At 46.0% G+C, this 17,449-nt stretch overlaps 3 protein-coding genes across 4 annotated transcripts in view; 1 reads left to right on the top strand and 2 right to left on the bottom strand.

The window, feature by feature from the left end:
- Positions 1–1,303: 1,303 nt before the first annotated feature.
- On the bottom strand, positions 1,304–8,002 carry pigs (phosphatidylinositol glycan anchor biosynthesis, class S; the record flags this gene model as incomplete). The annotated part of the gene is made up of 11 exons (XM_080549998.1): positions 1,304–2,681; positions 2,831–3,041; positions 3,200–3,300; positions 4,042–4,187; positions 4,536–4,650; positions 4,885–5,027; positions 5,722–5,950; positions 6,107–6,198; positions 6,376–6,465; positions 6,715–6,826; positions 7,814–8,002. 11 exons carry the CDS (start codon positions 8,000–8,002, stop codon positions 2,403–2,405), a joined length of 1,707 nt encoding a protein of 568 aa, XP_080406124.1. The 3' UTR covers positions 1,304–2,402.
- Positions 8,003–9,657: 1,655 nt separating this feature from the next.
- On the top strand, positions 9,658–11,908 carry anapc13 (anaphase promoting complex subunit 13). 2 transcript variants are annotated; one of them, XM_080550186.1, is made up of 2 exons: positions 9,658–9,868; positions 11,190–11,908. In XM_080550186.1, exons 1-2 carry the CDS (start codon positions 9,770–9,772, stop codon positions 11,313–11,315), a joined length of 225 nt encoding a protein of 74 aa, XP_080406312.1. In that variant the 5' UTR covers positions 9,658–9,769; the 3' UTR covers positions 11,316–11,908. The 2 variants fall into 2 exon arrangements, 1 of the variants encoding a protein (XP_080406312.1); XR_013937938.1 differs by having other exon boundaries at positions 9,730–9,891; positions 11,190–11,299.
- Positions 11,909–13,220: 1,312 nt separating this feature from the next.
- The window catches only part of aldocb (aldolase C, fructose-bisphosphate, b), a gene marked incomplete at both ends in the record, with an annotated part of 8,937 nt that continues 4,708 nt past the window's right edge, over positions 13,221–17,449 (bottom strand). The window contains 3 exons of the mRNA XM_080549781.1: positions 13,221–13,313; positions 13,817–14,016; positions 14,417–14,591. Of these exons, the coding sequence (XP_080405907.1) occupies positions 13,221–13,313; positions 13,817–14,016; positions 14,417–14,591 (468 nt within the window). The remainder of the gene's footprint in view (positions 13,314–13,816; positions 14,017–14,416; positions 14,592–17,449) is intronic.

Here is a 17,449-nt window from a genome sequence, read left to right as displayed (position 1 = left end):
TGACATGTTCCGTCCTGACATGTTCTGTTCTGACATGTTCTGTCCTGACATGTTCTGTCCTGACATGTTCCGTTCTGACATGTTCTGTCCTGACATGTTCCGTTCTGACATGTTCTGTCCTGACATGTTCCGTTCTGACATGTTCTGTCCTGACATGTTCTGTTCTGACATGTTCTGTTCTGTTCTGACATGTTCTGTCCTGACATGTTCTGTCCTGACATGTTCCGTTCTGACATGTTCTGTCCTGACATGTTCTGTCCTGACATGTTCCGTTCTGACATGTTCTGTTCTGACATGTTCTGTCCTGACATGTTCTGTTCTGACATGTTCTGTCCTGACATGTTCTGTTCTGACATGTTCTGTTCAGACCGTCTGTTCTGACATGTTCTGTTCTGACCGTCTGTCCTGACATGTTCTGTTCTGACATGTTCTGTCCTGACATGTTCTGTTCTGACATGTTCTGTCCTGACATGTTCTGTTCTGACATGTTCTGTTCTGACATGTTCTGTTCTGACATGTTCTGTTCTGTTCTGACATGTTCTGTCCTGACATGTTCTGTTCTGACATGTTCTGTTCTGACATGTTCTGTTCTGACATGTTCTGTCCTGACATGTTCTGCTGTTCTGACATGTTCTGTTCTGTTCTGACATGTTCTGTTCTGACATGTTCTGTTCTGTTCTGACATGTTCTGTTCTGACATGTTCTGTTCTGACATGTTCTGTCCTGACATGTTCTGTCCTGACATGTTCTGTCCTGACATGTTCTGTCCTGACATGTTCTGTTCTGACATGTTCTGTTCTGACCGTCTGTTCGGTTCCGACGAATAACTCAACCAAAACAAAAAGACAGCTAAGCACTATACCCAGGGCAGCCACGGGGAGTAAAGCTGTGTTCCAAAACAAAACTGCTCCCGTGGCCCAGAAAACACGATACACCAACGGTCAACAGTCGACACAATCAATCGACAAAATTAGAAAACATTATTTAGTTTCGTTGACTTCTTTAGACCGAACTGCTTTTATGCAGACTAATACTAAGATATGGGGCTGCAATAATATTAGGCAAAATAGTTCCTCTGGAATACAAAATGACGACATAGCATCACAATCTTTGTTCGGATAAAGATATTGTGAGATACCTACATATAAAACAAGGTATAGATCCGCAGGTAGATATATTGATTGAGGAGTCACGCCCATTTCTGCTCTCCCCCTATTCTCACACAACCCATAGAAAATGGGAGACACAATCACATTCATTGACCTACACCTAAAGATCAATGAAAGGCCCAAAAACATTACATAACGAATTTGTTTTATTGTTCTTTCATAACTTAATTCGATCATAAAACCTTAATTAGTAAACAAAAATGAAACTCGGCAAACTTTTACAACATAACACAATTCAGTGTGAGACAAGACTTCTTTTTGGATTATTGTGTCCAACTAAATAAATACAAAAACGATTCCCTTGAAAAAACAAACAAACAAACAAACAAACAGCGTCCTTATCATACCATTCCCAAAAGCAACACAAATAACAGTGCAGGACAGTAGAGACCTGTATATCTCATTTAAAAAAAAAAAAAACTGTACAAATTAGGCAATAACATTCTGGTACCTTTCTCCTCTCCTTGCATGCCAGACTTAACAAGGCATTTACATAATATGTAGAGAGACGTGCCTGGCGTTGCAAGACTAGGGCTTTCAGAGTGCAATGGAACCTTCAGTCAAATCCTGTGATATACATTCACTGAGCACTTTATTAGGAACACTATACTAATACTGGGTAGGGGCCTCCCTTTCCTCTCAAACCAGCCTCAATTCTTCATGGCATTGATTCCACAAGCTGTTGGAAACATTCCTTTCAGATTCTGGTCCATGATGACATGATTGCATCACACAATTCCTGCAGATTTCTTGTACACTTTCAAGCTGTGAATCTCCCGTTCTCCAACATCCCAAAGGTGGTCTATTGGATTCAGATCCGGTGACTGGGAAGGCCACTGAAGAACACCGAGCTCATTGTCATGTTCATGAAACCAGTTTGAGACGACTTTTGCTTTGTGACATGGTGCATTACCATGCTGGAAGTAGCCATTAGAACTAGAAGATGGGTAAATTGTGGCCATGAAGGGATGCACATGGTCAGCAACAATACTCAAATAGTCTGTGCCATTCAAGTGATAATTGATTGGTATTAACAGGCCCAAAGTGTGCCAAGAAAACATTCCCCACACCATTACACCGCCTGAATGAAAGAGAAGGTTCCTAATAAAGGGCTCAATGAGTGTCACTCATTCACTCGCATATCATATAAAATCTGTTGTGTAAGAGAGGTTTTATAATAAACAAACTGAAAGGATTCCTGTCATCAGTCTGAGGGGTTTGTGTGACTGTGTCTCATTCCTTCTTGGCCTGTTTTTCCTTCCGTCTCTGTCTGACCTCGGAGGCTATCTTGAACAGAGAGAGCAGGATAGGCACACACATGGGCAGGAAGAGAGGGATGTAGATAGCAAACTTCTGATCGTCAGGGAAGTAGAGGAGGTGGAGGAGGGAGGGGTCAAAGAAGGCTCTTTCGGAGGCTGTGATGGCTTCTTTGCTGTACTGAAGCGCAAAGCCCAGGTTCCCTGCCTCCAACTCTGCCATGGCTAACTGCAACGAGGCCACGGCACTGGACACCTGAGTGACAGAGACAACAACCAATCAGGAGTTAGACATGATGACAGTGTCTTCAGTGTTATGTTGAACATCTATCCGTTTAGAACAACTCAGCTGGGATGATACACAAACACACACATATATACATACATACATACATAGATACATACCTGTTCAGCAATGTTGTCGTTAATGACAATGTTGCCTATCTGGTCGAGGAGCTGTGCCAGTGAGGTGATGGTAGTTGCTGCCGTGGCAACATTCTCCACACTGCGGGTCCACATAAGGCGGTCCAGCTCCCAGTCAGTCAGCCCTGCACTGCCGCATGGTGCAACCAGGAAGCCAGGGGGCGGTGTTGACGACCGCACGCCCAACATCAGCCTGACAGAGGGGGAGGTAGGTTACGTGCATGCACAGATGTGCACGTGCAAGCACAGATGTGCACGTGCACACACACACACACACACACACACACACACACAGAGACACACACACACACACACACACACACACACACACACACACACCCGCCTACTGACCTTAGCTGTGCAAGGAAGACTCCCATGGCCCTGGCCATGTCAATGTTGATGTCCACAGGGAACTCAGCATCTGGCCCATAGCGATCATTAACATTATACACCTTGAGAGAGAGAAAGAGAGGGCACACCCGAGAGAGAGAGAGAGACAGTACATATGGTCAGATGCCTTACTTCTACACAGGGTATGTATGTATGGGGAGAGGATTACACAATACATAAGGTAGCATCATACTGAGAACCAAGCCAGACTTCTGGGGGTTATACTCCGACACCTTGAGAGGTGAATGGGGTGTGTGTCTGTTAGGAACGGTTCCTTGGTTCCTTGGCGGTGTGAAAGCCCTATGTGTGTGGCAGCCGTACCACCTTGTCAAGCCTGATCTTGTCAGATCTCAGAAGCTAAGCAGGGCTGGGCCTGGTTAGTAACCTGGATGGGAGTCCAAAAAGGGTGAAAGCCTGGTTGCCGTGGCACATATATGTGGCTTGGGGTTGGCATGTTCCCCCCATGTCCACTAGGGGTCTCCTTCACCCCACATGGAAAGACATGCCAAAGTGAACACCTGTCCCTGACCACGACGGTGAAGAACGCTACTTGGTCCCCGGGGCGCCGGGCGTCGGTTCAAGCTGCGCCAAAAGGGCGACCGCTGCCCCTGGCTGCCAGTGGAGGAATGGCAGCCCGGATGGGTTACAAAGGCAGAGGACAATTTCCACCTGGCGACCCGCCGAAGATGTGTTTGTGTGTGTGTTCACCTAAAAAACTTGCATGTGTGTGATCAGAGTGTAAAACTGCCGTGTGTGGCCATTAAAAGACCATCAAGGTCCGATTTCTCTCTTTCTTTTCTCACCATGATGCCACCCCAGCGTGGGGAGTGGAATGCGTTGGAGGGTACTTCCTGCTTCCTGTGGCTCTGGATTTGGAGTGGGGAGTGTTGGGCATCAGGCACGTACAGCAGGAAGTTCAACACCGGGTTGGAGGAAGCTGCATTGGAGCCTGGACACAGAAAAGCTCTTCACACCACAAACAAACACCGCTACAAAAGAATAATTGTGTACTGTATGCAGGGCATATTTTTTTACTAGCCGAATAAAAAAATATATATATGGTAAAGATCACCAAAAACACTGCCTCTGACTTAGCATGACTTCTGACACAATTACTCCCTGCACAGAACGAACGAACAAAGCATAATATTCGTTGGCTACCCACCAAAGTGGCTGGTAAGATTTACGCACCAATGGCAAAATCTACCCACATTTGGCGGGTGTTAATTTTATGACCTGTGTATGTTTATCACCCAGTGTTTGTGTGTGTGTGTGTGTGTGTGTGTGTGTGTCTCACCCAGTCTGGCCTCCACAGGGTTGATGACATGTGCCAGGCTGTCAGCGTTGAGTGTGTAGGCATTGACCTTGTTGTCATAGCGAGGGTTAACACCTAGCACAGCGTAGTACAGTATCTATACAGAGGAGAGATACATATGTTAATAGATGTTTATAAGGCCCGCACACAGTATATCAATGCTTCCCAGTACTTTAATTCTGCACCAAACAAAACAACAACATTTAGACTGGGGAGCATTCATACACCATGTTCATGTCTTTTCTTCATTATTCTTCACCTAGTACCGGTTATGAAAGTTATTTTGGGACGTGGATATGACCTCTACCCTTCATTATTAGGAGTGCTGTACCTGAGAGTCAATGCTGAAGTTGGCCAATGGAGCCAGTTTTGTGAGCATTGGCTGGATGTAGCTATGCACTGCCCCCTCGATGTCCCAGTGGAGGCGGTGTGACTTGGGGTCTGGGTTCAGCAAGCTAAAAGTTATTTCATAACCTAGAGAGAGAGAGAGAGGGGGGGGGGGGTTCAAATGGGAAAATCCATATTAGAATGGACGTTACAGAATATTAAATTGCAAAAGTAGCCAGGGGAGCACCAATAATATATTATACATTCATAATAGTTGATACCCTGGTGGCAACTAACGGGCATCCAATTTAACAAACAAATTAATCAAGCCGTTGACTCTAATATGTCAACAAGAATTTTTAACCTGGCTTTATCCAATGTTCAGATTTAAGTTCTTGAATGTTATGCAAATTAGCCCATATTTAATTAGGTAATGCATCATTTGCATATTTAAACATACAATTTCAGAAAACTTGTAATACAAAAAATATTTAAATAATTTGTAATACAAAACATATTTAAATAATTGTCTTAATGTAAGTGATTAACTGGGGAAGTTTCATAGTGATAGCTATTAGTTAACATTTTTACCCTATTCACCTGCCTTAAAGGTTACTGTATTTTTGGGGGGGAAAATTGATTTTTGGCAGGGACCTGGAGGCTACATTTTTCATAAAAGGTCCCTAGAAGTCAAATAAATCATCAAAACATGTAGGCCAGAGAATGGTCACAGAATTTTGGTTTTGGACCCTACTAATATGGCTCTTCTCGCCTGAAGCAGACTCCTTGTCCAGAGAGGACTGACCTGGGCTACAGGTGATATGGTCTTAAGTGGACTGACCTGGGCTGGACTTGAAGGCTCTCATGCTCTCTCGGTTGCCGTCAATAAGCCGGACCCGGTCGCTAAGGGCGGCAGTGATGTCGGTGTGGCTGAATGACATCACCTGCAGCACCTGCCGTACCTGGGTCTCCAGGTGAGCCAGCACCTCCTTTAAAGCCCCGCCCCCTCTCAACTGTCCACCCACACGCAGCAGAGCCGTCCGCCGCTGACCGACGTACACGTTCACCCCCTGGTGGGAGAAACATTGTCACACACGGCTGAAGCAAGCCACTTGTCTGGTGAAATAGTGGTCAGGGGTCAATTAATCGATGTACCAATCCTAGCCACCATCAGTGAGTTAGTGGGCGCGTGAGTGAGTGAGTGAGTAAGTGAGTGAGTTTCTCACCTCTGGCAGAAGGGAAGAGGATTCTGGGATCACATACACAACCACAGAACCACTCGGGCTCCCAGTGAGCATGTGCAGAGAGAGGTCGGCCTCTACAGAGAGAGAGGGGTAGACAGAGAGAGAAATAGAGAGAGAAAGATCAGACATACTGTACTGTACCCCAACATATCCACACGTGGAATTCTGATTACACCTGACCACCTCTGGATTAGAACCAGAGGCAGGGGAGCCGTTGAGTTTGACAGACAGCGGCAGAGGCAGACTTTCACCTGCAGCAGTGGGCTGGTTCAGAGCGTCCTCCTCCATGACAGTAGCTGTGCGGTACTTAGTCTCATACACGTACTTTAAAGCTGTGTGCTCTGGAGGGAAAGGGGGGGGGGGGGGGGGAGAAAGAGAGGGGGGAGAGAGAATGAGAGAAGTCATTCCCATATGAACCAGAATATGACAGTTCTGTGTTTGCCAAGGAAGAGCAAAAGAAGAAAATAATCTAACAGGAATTGAAAGACCGACGGTAAACTCTATCATAATAGCATTACACTTCGAGTTCAAAATGGATAGTCCTCATTGCTTATTATTATCATTTAGTTTACACATCACTCATTCCTCACCGTCAACTGTGTGTTCCTCAGCTCGTGTCTGTGTCGGTGGGACCTTCTTTTGCTGTTCTGGAGTCAGGGTTCCACGTGAAAATACCATCTCCACATCTACACATAATTGTAGCTAAAGAGGGAGAGAGAGAGAGAGGGTAGAAAGAGGATGAGGTTTCATTCAGGTAGTGTCTACTAGGGCTGCAACTAACGATTATTTTGGTAGTCGACTAATCTGTCGATTATTTTTTCGATTAGTCGTGTGGCTTTTCGCTGCGCGTAAATGGCGACGCAGAAGCATAAATCCGGCTTAACTAGCTATCTAACCTAACGTTACGCCAAGCTACAGCTGCTCACAGAGCTAGTTGACTGGCTAGCTAGCATTGCTGGCTAGACTACAGACAGCTCACGTTAGTAGGCTACGCTTGGCGCTGTTTATCTTACAGACAGCTCGCTGGTGGACTCAACATAATTGAAATAGCATTCACTTATCAAGCATCATTCATGATCATCCACCATGACTACCTGGTATTTTAATAGCGACCACCCCTCACTTCATTTCATCTCGCGTTCTCCTGGCTTCAACATGGAAAACCCCTGCTACGTAACGTTACATACAAGCGCCTCTGTCTGTCACATGCGTGCCACAGGGCAAATAAATTAATAGCACAAACGCTCATAGCATGTACAGCCCTGTCCATGAGACGTTGTTTTCCAACATGTAACAGTAAAGCTAACATAAACATTACGACCCTAACAATATAACGTTAGCCAGTTGGCTAACAACGTTAGCTAAAACTTACCCAGCTGATTCTTGCATGGCTCCCGTAAAAAAAAAAAAAAAAAAAAAAAACGTTTTTTTTCATACAATTTTATATGCGATTAGTCGACAACAAAAGTTCACGTCGACGAATTTTCGACGTCGATTAGATGTGACTAGTCGACTAATCGTTGCAGCCCTAGTGGCTACATACACATACACAGACACCAAACCATTGAGAGAGGATTATGCACAGGTAGGCATGTCTATGGTCAGAGTGAGAGAGAGAGAGAGAGAGAGAGATAGAGAGAGACACACACACACACACACACACACACACACACACACACACACACACACCTTTAGCTGAGCTAGCTGGCTGATCTCATTGACGGGCAGCCATGCGCGGTATGTCTCGGTGGTCCGCCACCACAGCGGGACCCCCACAGCGATCACCACGGCTGCTATGGCCAGAGCCGCATACCGGCCTCGCTGCCGCTCTGGACCAGACAGAGACACACAGGAATCAGTATGGAGAACATGTAGCATTAGCTATTATAGGAAGGCCTACTACTGTAAGTACTGTAGAATGGCCCAATTGCATTGTCCTCAAAAGTGATTGAATTGGACTTAGGCTAAAGAAAGAAACACAATTATGCATAACACATCAGGAAATAGAAAACTGTCCCATTAGACACAGGTTAATCTATTTTAATCTCATAGCCCTAATTCTTTCTTTTTTTAAACTATATTTTATTAGAAGGAAGTACACAGTACCGCATTTATGGGTACACAAAAAGGAATGAAGGTCCTTCTATTTTTTCTTTTTCCCCTATGTATCCACCCACCCATCAACCCATCAACCAAACACCTATAGCCAATAGAAAAATATAATAATAATTTAAAATATATATATATATTATAATAAAATAATAATAATAATAATAATTTAAAAAAAATAACAATAAAAATAAGTAATAATAAAAAAATAAAATAAAAATAAACAAGCATCAGGCTATATCGAATGCATCCATAGCCCTAGTAGTATAAGTACATTTCTATCTGACCTAGTCAGGGGCAAGCTCACTAGCTGGGCATCAGAACATCGTCACTACACTGTCCTCCTCACCGTGACAGAAATAAATACATTTAACATGTTCAAATAATATAGAACCTTCAGCTCCAGCATATCTGTATGGTTCTGGTATTAATATGAATATGACATAAGGTGGTGATGGTGACTGATAGCATGGGATGCTAGGCTAAAGTAACCAGGGGGGTATTCCATCAATATCGCTAAAGGAAAATCCAGGTTTAGTCTGATAAGTCTCGCGAGAGTTCTTAAAAATATCTAGGCATATTCTGATAAGTCTCGCGAGAGTTATCCAAAATAAGCCAGGATTTTCCTTTAGCGACGTTGATGGAATACCCCCCAGACTGGCAGGCTATCTGTAGACACAAGACTAAACAGCTGATAAACAGCACGAACCTCTTGCAAACGATCGGTTATTTCCCTACATGCATGCATCTAGTAAGGGTGGTACATAAAGTATTCCATAGCTAACACAGTGCGCTTAACTTCAGTGGAAAATGCACATTATAATGCCACTCACCCACTTCCATGGTAGCCATATCGCTCAGGTCAGCAGGGTGTGGCCTACAATCAGGAAAGGAGATTTTTGTCCAATGAAAGTGTGTCTTCTTCTTCTTCTTCTTTTCAATTTGAATGGCGGTTTGAGGCTTGAGGCGCATTACCGCCACCTACCGGACTGTATGAATGAAAGTGTGTCTTTCCTTATGTCTTCATACATGTTTTCACTCCCGTTTTTATTTTGAAGTAGCGAAAAAGAAGACAGGAAGACAGGCAATGATGGAGGGACTGAAAAAGGTTTGGAGGGCGTATTGGAGTGTGTTGGAGGTGGACAGGGCAGGAAGTGTCTGGTCAGCTTTCTCAAGAGAGCTGTATGGAGGACCAAGGCTGTCAAAATTAACAATAAATATATAGATACATAAATGAATGTATGAACAAATAAATGAATGAATACACACAGTATAACGAAATACATTTCTATATTTATTTATCCATAGAACCGGGCTGATTGGGAGACCGTAAGGAGCTGGACATTGTAGGAATTGGATAAATCCGGAAGATGGCAGTAGTGCAACGTTAAGGATCCAAGCTGCCGTTAAGTCCAACAGACGAAGAAGAAGAAGAAACCGGAAGTCTTAAAGTTTGAAGTTAAAGCTCACGGAACAGGTGTGGATCTAGTGCTTCTGGCTGGTCATCCTGATCTTCCTGGTTGAGGAGTCATCAGTATGGACAGTGAGGTCCAGAGGGACGGCAGGGTCCTGGACCTGACCGACGACGCCTGGAGGGAAGATCGTTTACCCTATGAAGATGTCACCATCCCTCTGGTAGCTATGTCACCATCCCTCTGGTAGCTACGTCACCATCCCTCTGGTAGCTACGTCACCATCCCTCTGGTAGCAATGTCACCATCCCTCTGGTAGCTACGTCACCATCCCTCTGGTAGCTATGTCACCATCCCTCTGGTAGCTATGTCACCATCCCTCTGGTAGCTATGTCACCACCATCCCTCTGGTAGCTATGTCACCACCATCCCTCTGGTAGCTATGTCACCATCCCTCTGGTAGCTATGTCACCATCCCTCTGGTAGCTATGTCACCATCCCTCTGGTAGCTATGTCACCATCCCTCTGGTAGCTATGTCACCACCATCCCTCTGGTAGCTATGTCACCACCATCCCTCTGGTAGCTATGTCACCATCCCTCTGGTAGCCATGTCACCATCCCTCTGGTAGCTATGTCACCATCCCTCTGGTAGCTATGTCACCACTCACCATCCCTCTGGTAGCTAGCTATGTATGTCACCATCCCTCTGGTAGCTATGTCACCATCCCTCTGGTAGCTACACGGGCTGCTGTGTTACAAACAGCATGTCGTAACCATCTAACAAGCTAGCTAGATAATAAAGCCGTTGGTTAGTTAGATTTGTAACTAGCTAGGACACTTGCCTATGCCTAACTCGTTAAAAAGAAATCAGGGCCATAGATATTATATAGGCTACATGTATTATCTATCATCAGGGCCATAGATATTGTATACATGTATTATCTGTCATCAGGGACTTATTATTACTGCTAACTGGTTTCATTGGCTTGGTTAGCAGTAGTGCCAACAATACTTATCATTTCAGCAGCATCATGACACAAGTAACATGTCTGTCTGTCACCCACAACAGAGACGTAAACATACGATATTCTCCATACATGTATGCTGAGTACTTACAGACAGTATGTTTGTTAGATGTTACAATAGCGGATTCCAAAGGCAATCGTGAAGCCTTGAATCAATACTAGACATTGACAGCTCTCTTATACCTGCACAGATGTGACCGAATACACCTGACTCACCAGACACACCCGTCACACCAATTGTGCCCTGAAATTGGGGCACTATGGAGCTATAAGTCTTGTCATTTCTAAATGGTAAAACCGCAAATGTGTACACAAATACCACAAATTACAAGCTGAGAATCTTGACATTAACATCATAGTAATTGTTTTAATTTCAAATCCAAACTTTTTAAGTAGAGAGCCAAAAGAGGAAAAATAAACACTTCACTGTCCCATTACTTACGGAGGTCGGAGGGCACTGTATATTTGAGTCTTTTCTATTCAGTAACAGAATTGTTTTTTCTTTTTCCTTTTTTTAGAGTGAGCTGCCTGAGGCGGAGCAGGACAACGGTGGTTCGACAGAGTCTGTGAAAGAACAAGAGATGAAGTGGTCAGACTTGGCGCTGCAAAGTCTGCATGAGAACACACCAAATACTGGGACTTAGACACAAATCGGATCTGTGTCTAACCTTACCCCCCGGATGTCATGTTGGTGTAGTTTCATCATGTCCCATTCTGGTCAAAGGACTTCTTCACGTCCGAATCAGCAAACCGATGGAACATTTCCACATTTGTCGAAATATGATGAAGATTAGAGTGGTTAGGCTAAAAACTAGATTTGGACTTATTCTGTCTGTAAATTGGATGCTGGTCAGAAAAGTCCCTTTAGTCACACTCGGGGTAGTGGTGGTCTAGTGGATAGTGAGTTGGACTTGTGATCGGATGGTTGTGAGTTCAAATCCCGCCTGAAACCACACCACTACTAGTGTGCCCTTGAGTAAGGCACTTAGCCCTCAGTTACTCCAGGGGGAATGTCCCTGTAATTCGTAATTGTAAGTCGCTTTGGATTAAAAGCGTCTGCTAAATGGCAACATTAAATTAAAATTAAAATTAATTAAATTAATTAACACTCTCTGACCCTGCTTCACCCAAAGCCCTCTCAAAAGCCCAGTGGTTTGTTACTGTAACTGGACCTTGATTTTTATTTGACCCCGAAGGTAGCAATGAAACCAAGACAGCATGAGCTCTCTGATCTAATAACCTGTTCATATGTATTTAGGAAATATAGGCTTATTTTAGTAAGCTTTAGAAGATAACGGACATAATAAAAAGGTCACACAAAAGGTTTTGTTAACTATTTGTAATTTTTATTGTAAGTTTCTGTAAGTTTTTTTTCCACAAGTTGACACACCAAGTGCTTAAAGAACAACACTAACATCACAAACATCACAGTATTCCAACACAGCAGTGACTGTTCCCCCCCTACAAACCCCACACATTGGTCCACTCCACCAAGACCAGCCAACAGCATTTATCTCATCATCACCTCACTGAGTCACTGATGCGGGGGGAAAGGGGGTAAGACATAAAAGCGTCACACATATCTACACCTTCACACACACAACTGAATACATTGACTGTGTAATTCAAAGCTAATAGTATATTCTTGAGAATACAGTAGACACATGTGATCATTCCTAATAATTGGTTTGTTAGAAGATGAGTGAGAACAGAAACATTAGGATGAGCCTTGGTGTTCAGTAGTTTACCATCCACGCCTTCTGGGTCTCTTGCTGTCTCTGGTCTGGCAAACTGTGGTTGTGGTGTGTGTAGGTGTGTGTGTGTGTGTGTGTGTGTGTGTGTGTGTGCACCTCACACCCCTCTGCTCTCACCAAAATCACCATCAATTCACTCTGCAGCAACTTTTCACACACTGGTCTCTGGCTGATGTTATCTGGTCTTTCACTGGAATTCAGTGGATGTAATGTGGTGCAATTGGTCCAGCCGCCAGGGAGGGTGTTAGTATAGCATTTACAGATGAGTTCACACTGCATTCTGACAGAAGCACGACACACTATTTTACACACACACACAGGTCTGGGCTGCTCTGGGGTGACTAGTGTCAAATACGGATGGGGCAGAGTGGAGGGAGGATTATGGATTGAGTGAATAGCGACTTTTCAATTAATTTTCATACCATCCTCAAGCGTTTTAATCCTATCTATAACTGTTAACCCAATAACTGTTACTGTTAGCAAGAAAACCAAACATTCTGGAATGACTTCATCTTATTTGCTTGTCTTGGTCGGAAAGTAGTTGTTTTCCGCAATGCCCAATACATTCTAATACTGCTCAGATGAACAGAAGCAAAGAAATTACTCTTTTCCCCTTTGCATCATTACTTCACAAACTTTTTTCAAATACTCATTAAACGACATCGTAAAGACGTCACGACGATGGTCCTAAAGTACAGTAGACAGCGCAGGCCTGTGATTGGTGGGGAGGGGGGGAGCAGCAGCAGAGGAGACTATTGGTTGACGGCGGTAGAATGTGGACATGGTGTAGGGTGTTCAGTAGGCGTGGTTGGCCACATAGAGGGACTGTCCTGCAGCTCCGCCGCTGCCGGAGGACTCATACCTGCCCAGCGCTGCCAGACCGTTCACCTACAGGAGACAGGAAGCAAAGGGTTAACAGCAGGGTTGCCAGATGGGGCGGGTTTTTATTTTATTTTACAAACATCATTGGCAACAGACTTACACCTGCCCAATAGTAATTAGCGGTTTTCTGACAATATAGGTTTTGGGCAGTTTTTTGGTGGATTTAGCGGTTAGGTTTTTAGACTGTGGTTAGGCTGGAAATTGTCAATTCTATCTGGCAACCCTGGTTAGCAGACAATAGGAGATGGTGAGAGAGAGTCGTGCACATATTAGTCATACCAGGATGAGCTTGGCTAATAGAGATTGACTGACGAAAGAAGAACAGGAATTCTGCATGCACAGTTGCTGCTCTCAAAATGTAATTCAACACCTCAGCATGGAGACGATAAATTCCTATTTTTGGAGTAGCTGTGTGCGGGGTTCTTTTACTGTTATGCTTTGATACATCAGAACCGGTACTGATTTTGGAGGCGTACAAATGTGAACACACACACACACACACACAGTACCTCAGCACGCTTGATGAACTCCTCAGCGGCAGCCTTCTCGTTTTCTCGCTGCCCTTTCCAGGCGTTGAGTGCGGAGGCCTGCAGGGCGCGGCCGTAGGAGAAGGTGAGAGCCCAGCCCTTGGCCAGTGGACAGGTGTTAATGGCGTTCAGGTTGATACTGGCCTCCTCCTCAGACTGACCGCCAGACAGGAACGTCACACCTGGAGAGGGCAGACAACTCACTATTAGTCAGCATGTAAAACACACAAATCAAGCACAATAGACGATGGTTTATAGTCAAGCCATCACATGTATCCAGAGTAGTTTGTCCTACAAAGACACTTAGATTTAGATTTAGTCATCTAAAAATGAATTAGACCCCTATACTTTCTTTTATAAAATGTCTTGTTTCTTTTTATCTTACTAATCTTTTCAGTTTGTAAAGCGTCTTTGAGTGTCTAGAAAAGCGCTATATAAGTCTAATGTATTATTATTATTATTATTATTATTATTATTATTATTATTATGTCAGCCACATGGAAATGTCGATCTGCAACTCAACTGCTGAACGTCTCACCCGTCACCTCCTGTACACACAACAGGGACAGGGCGCCTACTGACCTGTGACTGCGGGGGGCACGGTGCGGCGGAGTGCGGTGACGGTAGCCATGGCGATCTCCTCGTTGTTGTACTTGGTGGAGCAGGCGTGTCCTGGTGTCACCATGTTGGGCTTCAGCAGGGTCCCTTCCAGGTAGACGTGGTGGTCTGACAGGGCCTTGTACACTGCAGCCAGGACCTGGAGAGAGAGACACGGAGAAGAGGGACAGAGAGAGAGAGAGACAAGGAGAAGAGGGACAGAGAGAGAGAGACACGGAGAAGGAGGGACAGAGAGGGAGAGACACGGAGAAGGAGGGACAGAGAGGGAGAGATAAGGAGAAGGAGGGACAGAGAGAGAGACAAGGAGAAGGAGGGACAGAGAGAGAGAGACACGGAGAAGGAGGGACAGAGAGAGAGAGACACGGAGAAGGAGGGACAGAAAGAGAGAGACACGGAGAAGGAGGGACAGAGAGGGAGAGACACGGAGAAGGAGGGACAGAGAGAGAGACAAGGAGAAGGAGGGACAGAGAGGGAGTGACAAGGAGAAGGAGGGACAGAGAGGGAGAGACACGGAGAAGGAGGGACAGAGAGAGAGAGACAAGGGGAAGGAGGGACAGAGAGAGAGAGAGACAAGGGGAAGGAGGGACAGAGAGAGAGAGAGACAAGGAGAAGGAGGGACAGAGAGAGAGACACGGAGAAGGAGGGACAGAGAGAGAGAGACAAGGAGAAGGAGGGACAGAGAGAGAGAGACAAGGAGAAGGAGGGACAGAGAGAGAGAGACAAGGAGAAGGAGGGACAGAGAGGGAGAGACAAGGAGAAGGAGGGACAGAGAGAGAGAGACAAGGAGAAGGAGGGACAGAGAGAGAGAGACAAGGAGAAGAGGGACAGAGAGAGAGAGACAAGGAGAAGGAGGGACAGAGAGAGAGAGATAAGGAGAAGGAGGGACAGAGAGAGAGAGACACAGAGAAGGAGGGACAGAGAGAGAGAGACAAGGAGAAGGAGGGACAGAGAGAGAGAGACAAGGAGAAGTAGGGACAGAGAGGGAGAGACAAGGGGAAGGAGGGACAGGGAGAGAGACAAGGAGAAGGAGGGACAGAGAGAGAGAGACAAGGAGAAGGAGGGACAGAGAGAGAGAGAGAGACAAGGAGAAGGAGGGACAGAGAGAGAGAGACAAGGAGAAGGAGGGACAGAGAGAGAGAGACAAGGAGAAGGAGGGACAGAGAGAGAGAGAGACAAGGAGAAGGAGGGACAGAGAGAGAGAGACAAGGAGAAGGAGGGACAGAGAGAGAGAGACAAGGAGAAGGAGGGACAGAGAGAGAGAGACAAGGAGAAGGAGGGACAGAGAGAGAGAGAGACAAGGAGAAGGAGGGACAGAGAGGGAGAGACACGGAGAAGGAGGGACAGAGAGGGAGAGACAAGGAGAAGGAGGGACAGAGAGAGACAAGGAGAAGGAGGGACAGAGAGAGAGAGACAAGGAGAAGGAGGGACAGAGAGAGAGAGAGACAAGGAGAAGGAGGGACAGAGAGAGAGAGACAAGGAGAAGGAGGGACAGAGAGAGAGAGAGACAAGGAGAAGGAGGGACAGAGAGAGAGAGACAAGGAGAAGGAGGGACAGAGAGAGAGACAAGGAGAAGGAGGGACAGAGAGAGAGAGACAAGGAGAAGGAGGGACAGAGAGAGAGAGAGAGAAGGAGAAGGAGGGACAGAGAGAGAGAGACAAGGAGAAGGAGGGACAGAGAGAGAGAGACAAGGAGAAGGAGGGACAGAGAGGGAGAGACAAGGAGAAGGAGGGACAGAGAGGGAGAGACAAGGAGAAGGAGGGACAGAGAGGGAGAGACAAGGAGAAGGAGGGACAGAGAGAGAGAGACAAGGAGAAGGAGGGACAGAGAGAGAGAGACAAGGAGAAGGAGGGACAGAGAGAGAGACAAGGAGAAGGAGGGACAGAGAGAGAGAGAGACAAGGAGAAGGAGGGACAGAGAGAGAGAGACAAGGAGAAGGAGGGACAGAGAGAGAGACAAGGAGAAGGAGGGACAGAGAGAGAGACAAGGAGAAGGAGGGACAGAGAGAGAGAGACAAGGAAAAGGAGGGACAGAGAGAGAGACAAGGAGAAGGAGGGACAGAGAGAGAGAGACAAGGAGAAGGAGGGACAGAGAGAGAGAGACAAGGAGAAGAGGGACAGAGAGAGAGAGACAAGGAGAAGGAGGGACAGAGAGAGAGAGACAAGGAGAAGGAGGGACAGAGAGAGAGAGACAAGGAGAAGGAGGGACAGAGAGAGAGAGACAAGGAGAAGAGGGACAGAGAGAGAGAGAGACAAGGAGAAGGAGGGACAGAGAGAGAGAGACAAGGAGAAGGAGGGACAGAGAGGGAGAGACAAGGAGAAGGAGGGACAGAGAGAGAGACAAGGAGAAGGAGGGACAGAGAGAGAGAGAGACAAGGAGAAGGAGGGACAGAGAGAGAGAGAGACAAGGAGAAGGAGGGACAGAGAGAGAGAGACAATGAGAAGGAGGGACAGAGAGAGAGAGAGAAGGAGAAGGAGGGACAGAGAGAGAGAGAGACAAGGAGAAGGAGGGACAGAGAGAGAGAGACAAGGAGAAGGAGGGACAGAGAGAGAGACAAGGAGAAGGAGGGACAGAGAGAGAGAGACAAGGAGAAGGAGGGACAGAGAGAGAGACAATGAGAAGGAGGGACAGAGAGAGAGACAAGGAGAAGGAGGGACAGAGAGAGAGAGACAAGGAGAAGGAGGGACAGAGAGAGAGAGAGACAAGGAGAAGGAGGGACAGAGAGAGAGACAAGGAGAAGGAGGGACAGAGAGAGAGACAAGGAGAAGGAGGGACAGAGAGGGAGAGACAAGGAGAAGGAGGGACAGAGAGAGAGAGACAAGGAGAAGGAGGGACAGAGAGAGAGAGACAAGGAGAAGGAGGGACAGAGAGAGAGAGACATGGAGAAGGAGGGACAGAGAGAGAGAGACAAGGAGAAGGAGGGACAGAGAGAGACAAGGATAAGGAGGGACAGAGAGAGAGAGACACGGAGAAGGAGGGACAGAGAGAGAGAGACAAGGA

Source organism: Nansenia antarctica (genome assembly GCF_963989245.1).
Source record: "Nansenia antarctica genome assembly, chromosome: 20".
Classification (NCBI taxonomy): domain Eukaryota; kingdom Metazoa; phylum Chordata; class Actinopteri; order Argentiniformes; family Microstomatidae; genus Nansenia; species Nansenia antarctica.
Note: the sequence above shows the minus strand (reverse complement) of the source record. Positions and strands in the feature narration are given on the sequence as shown.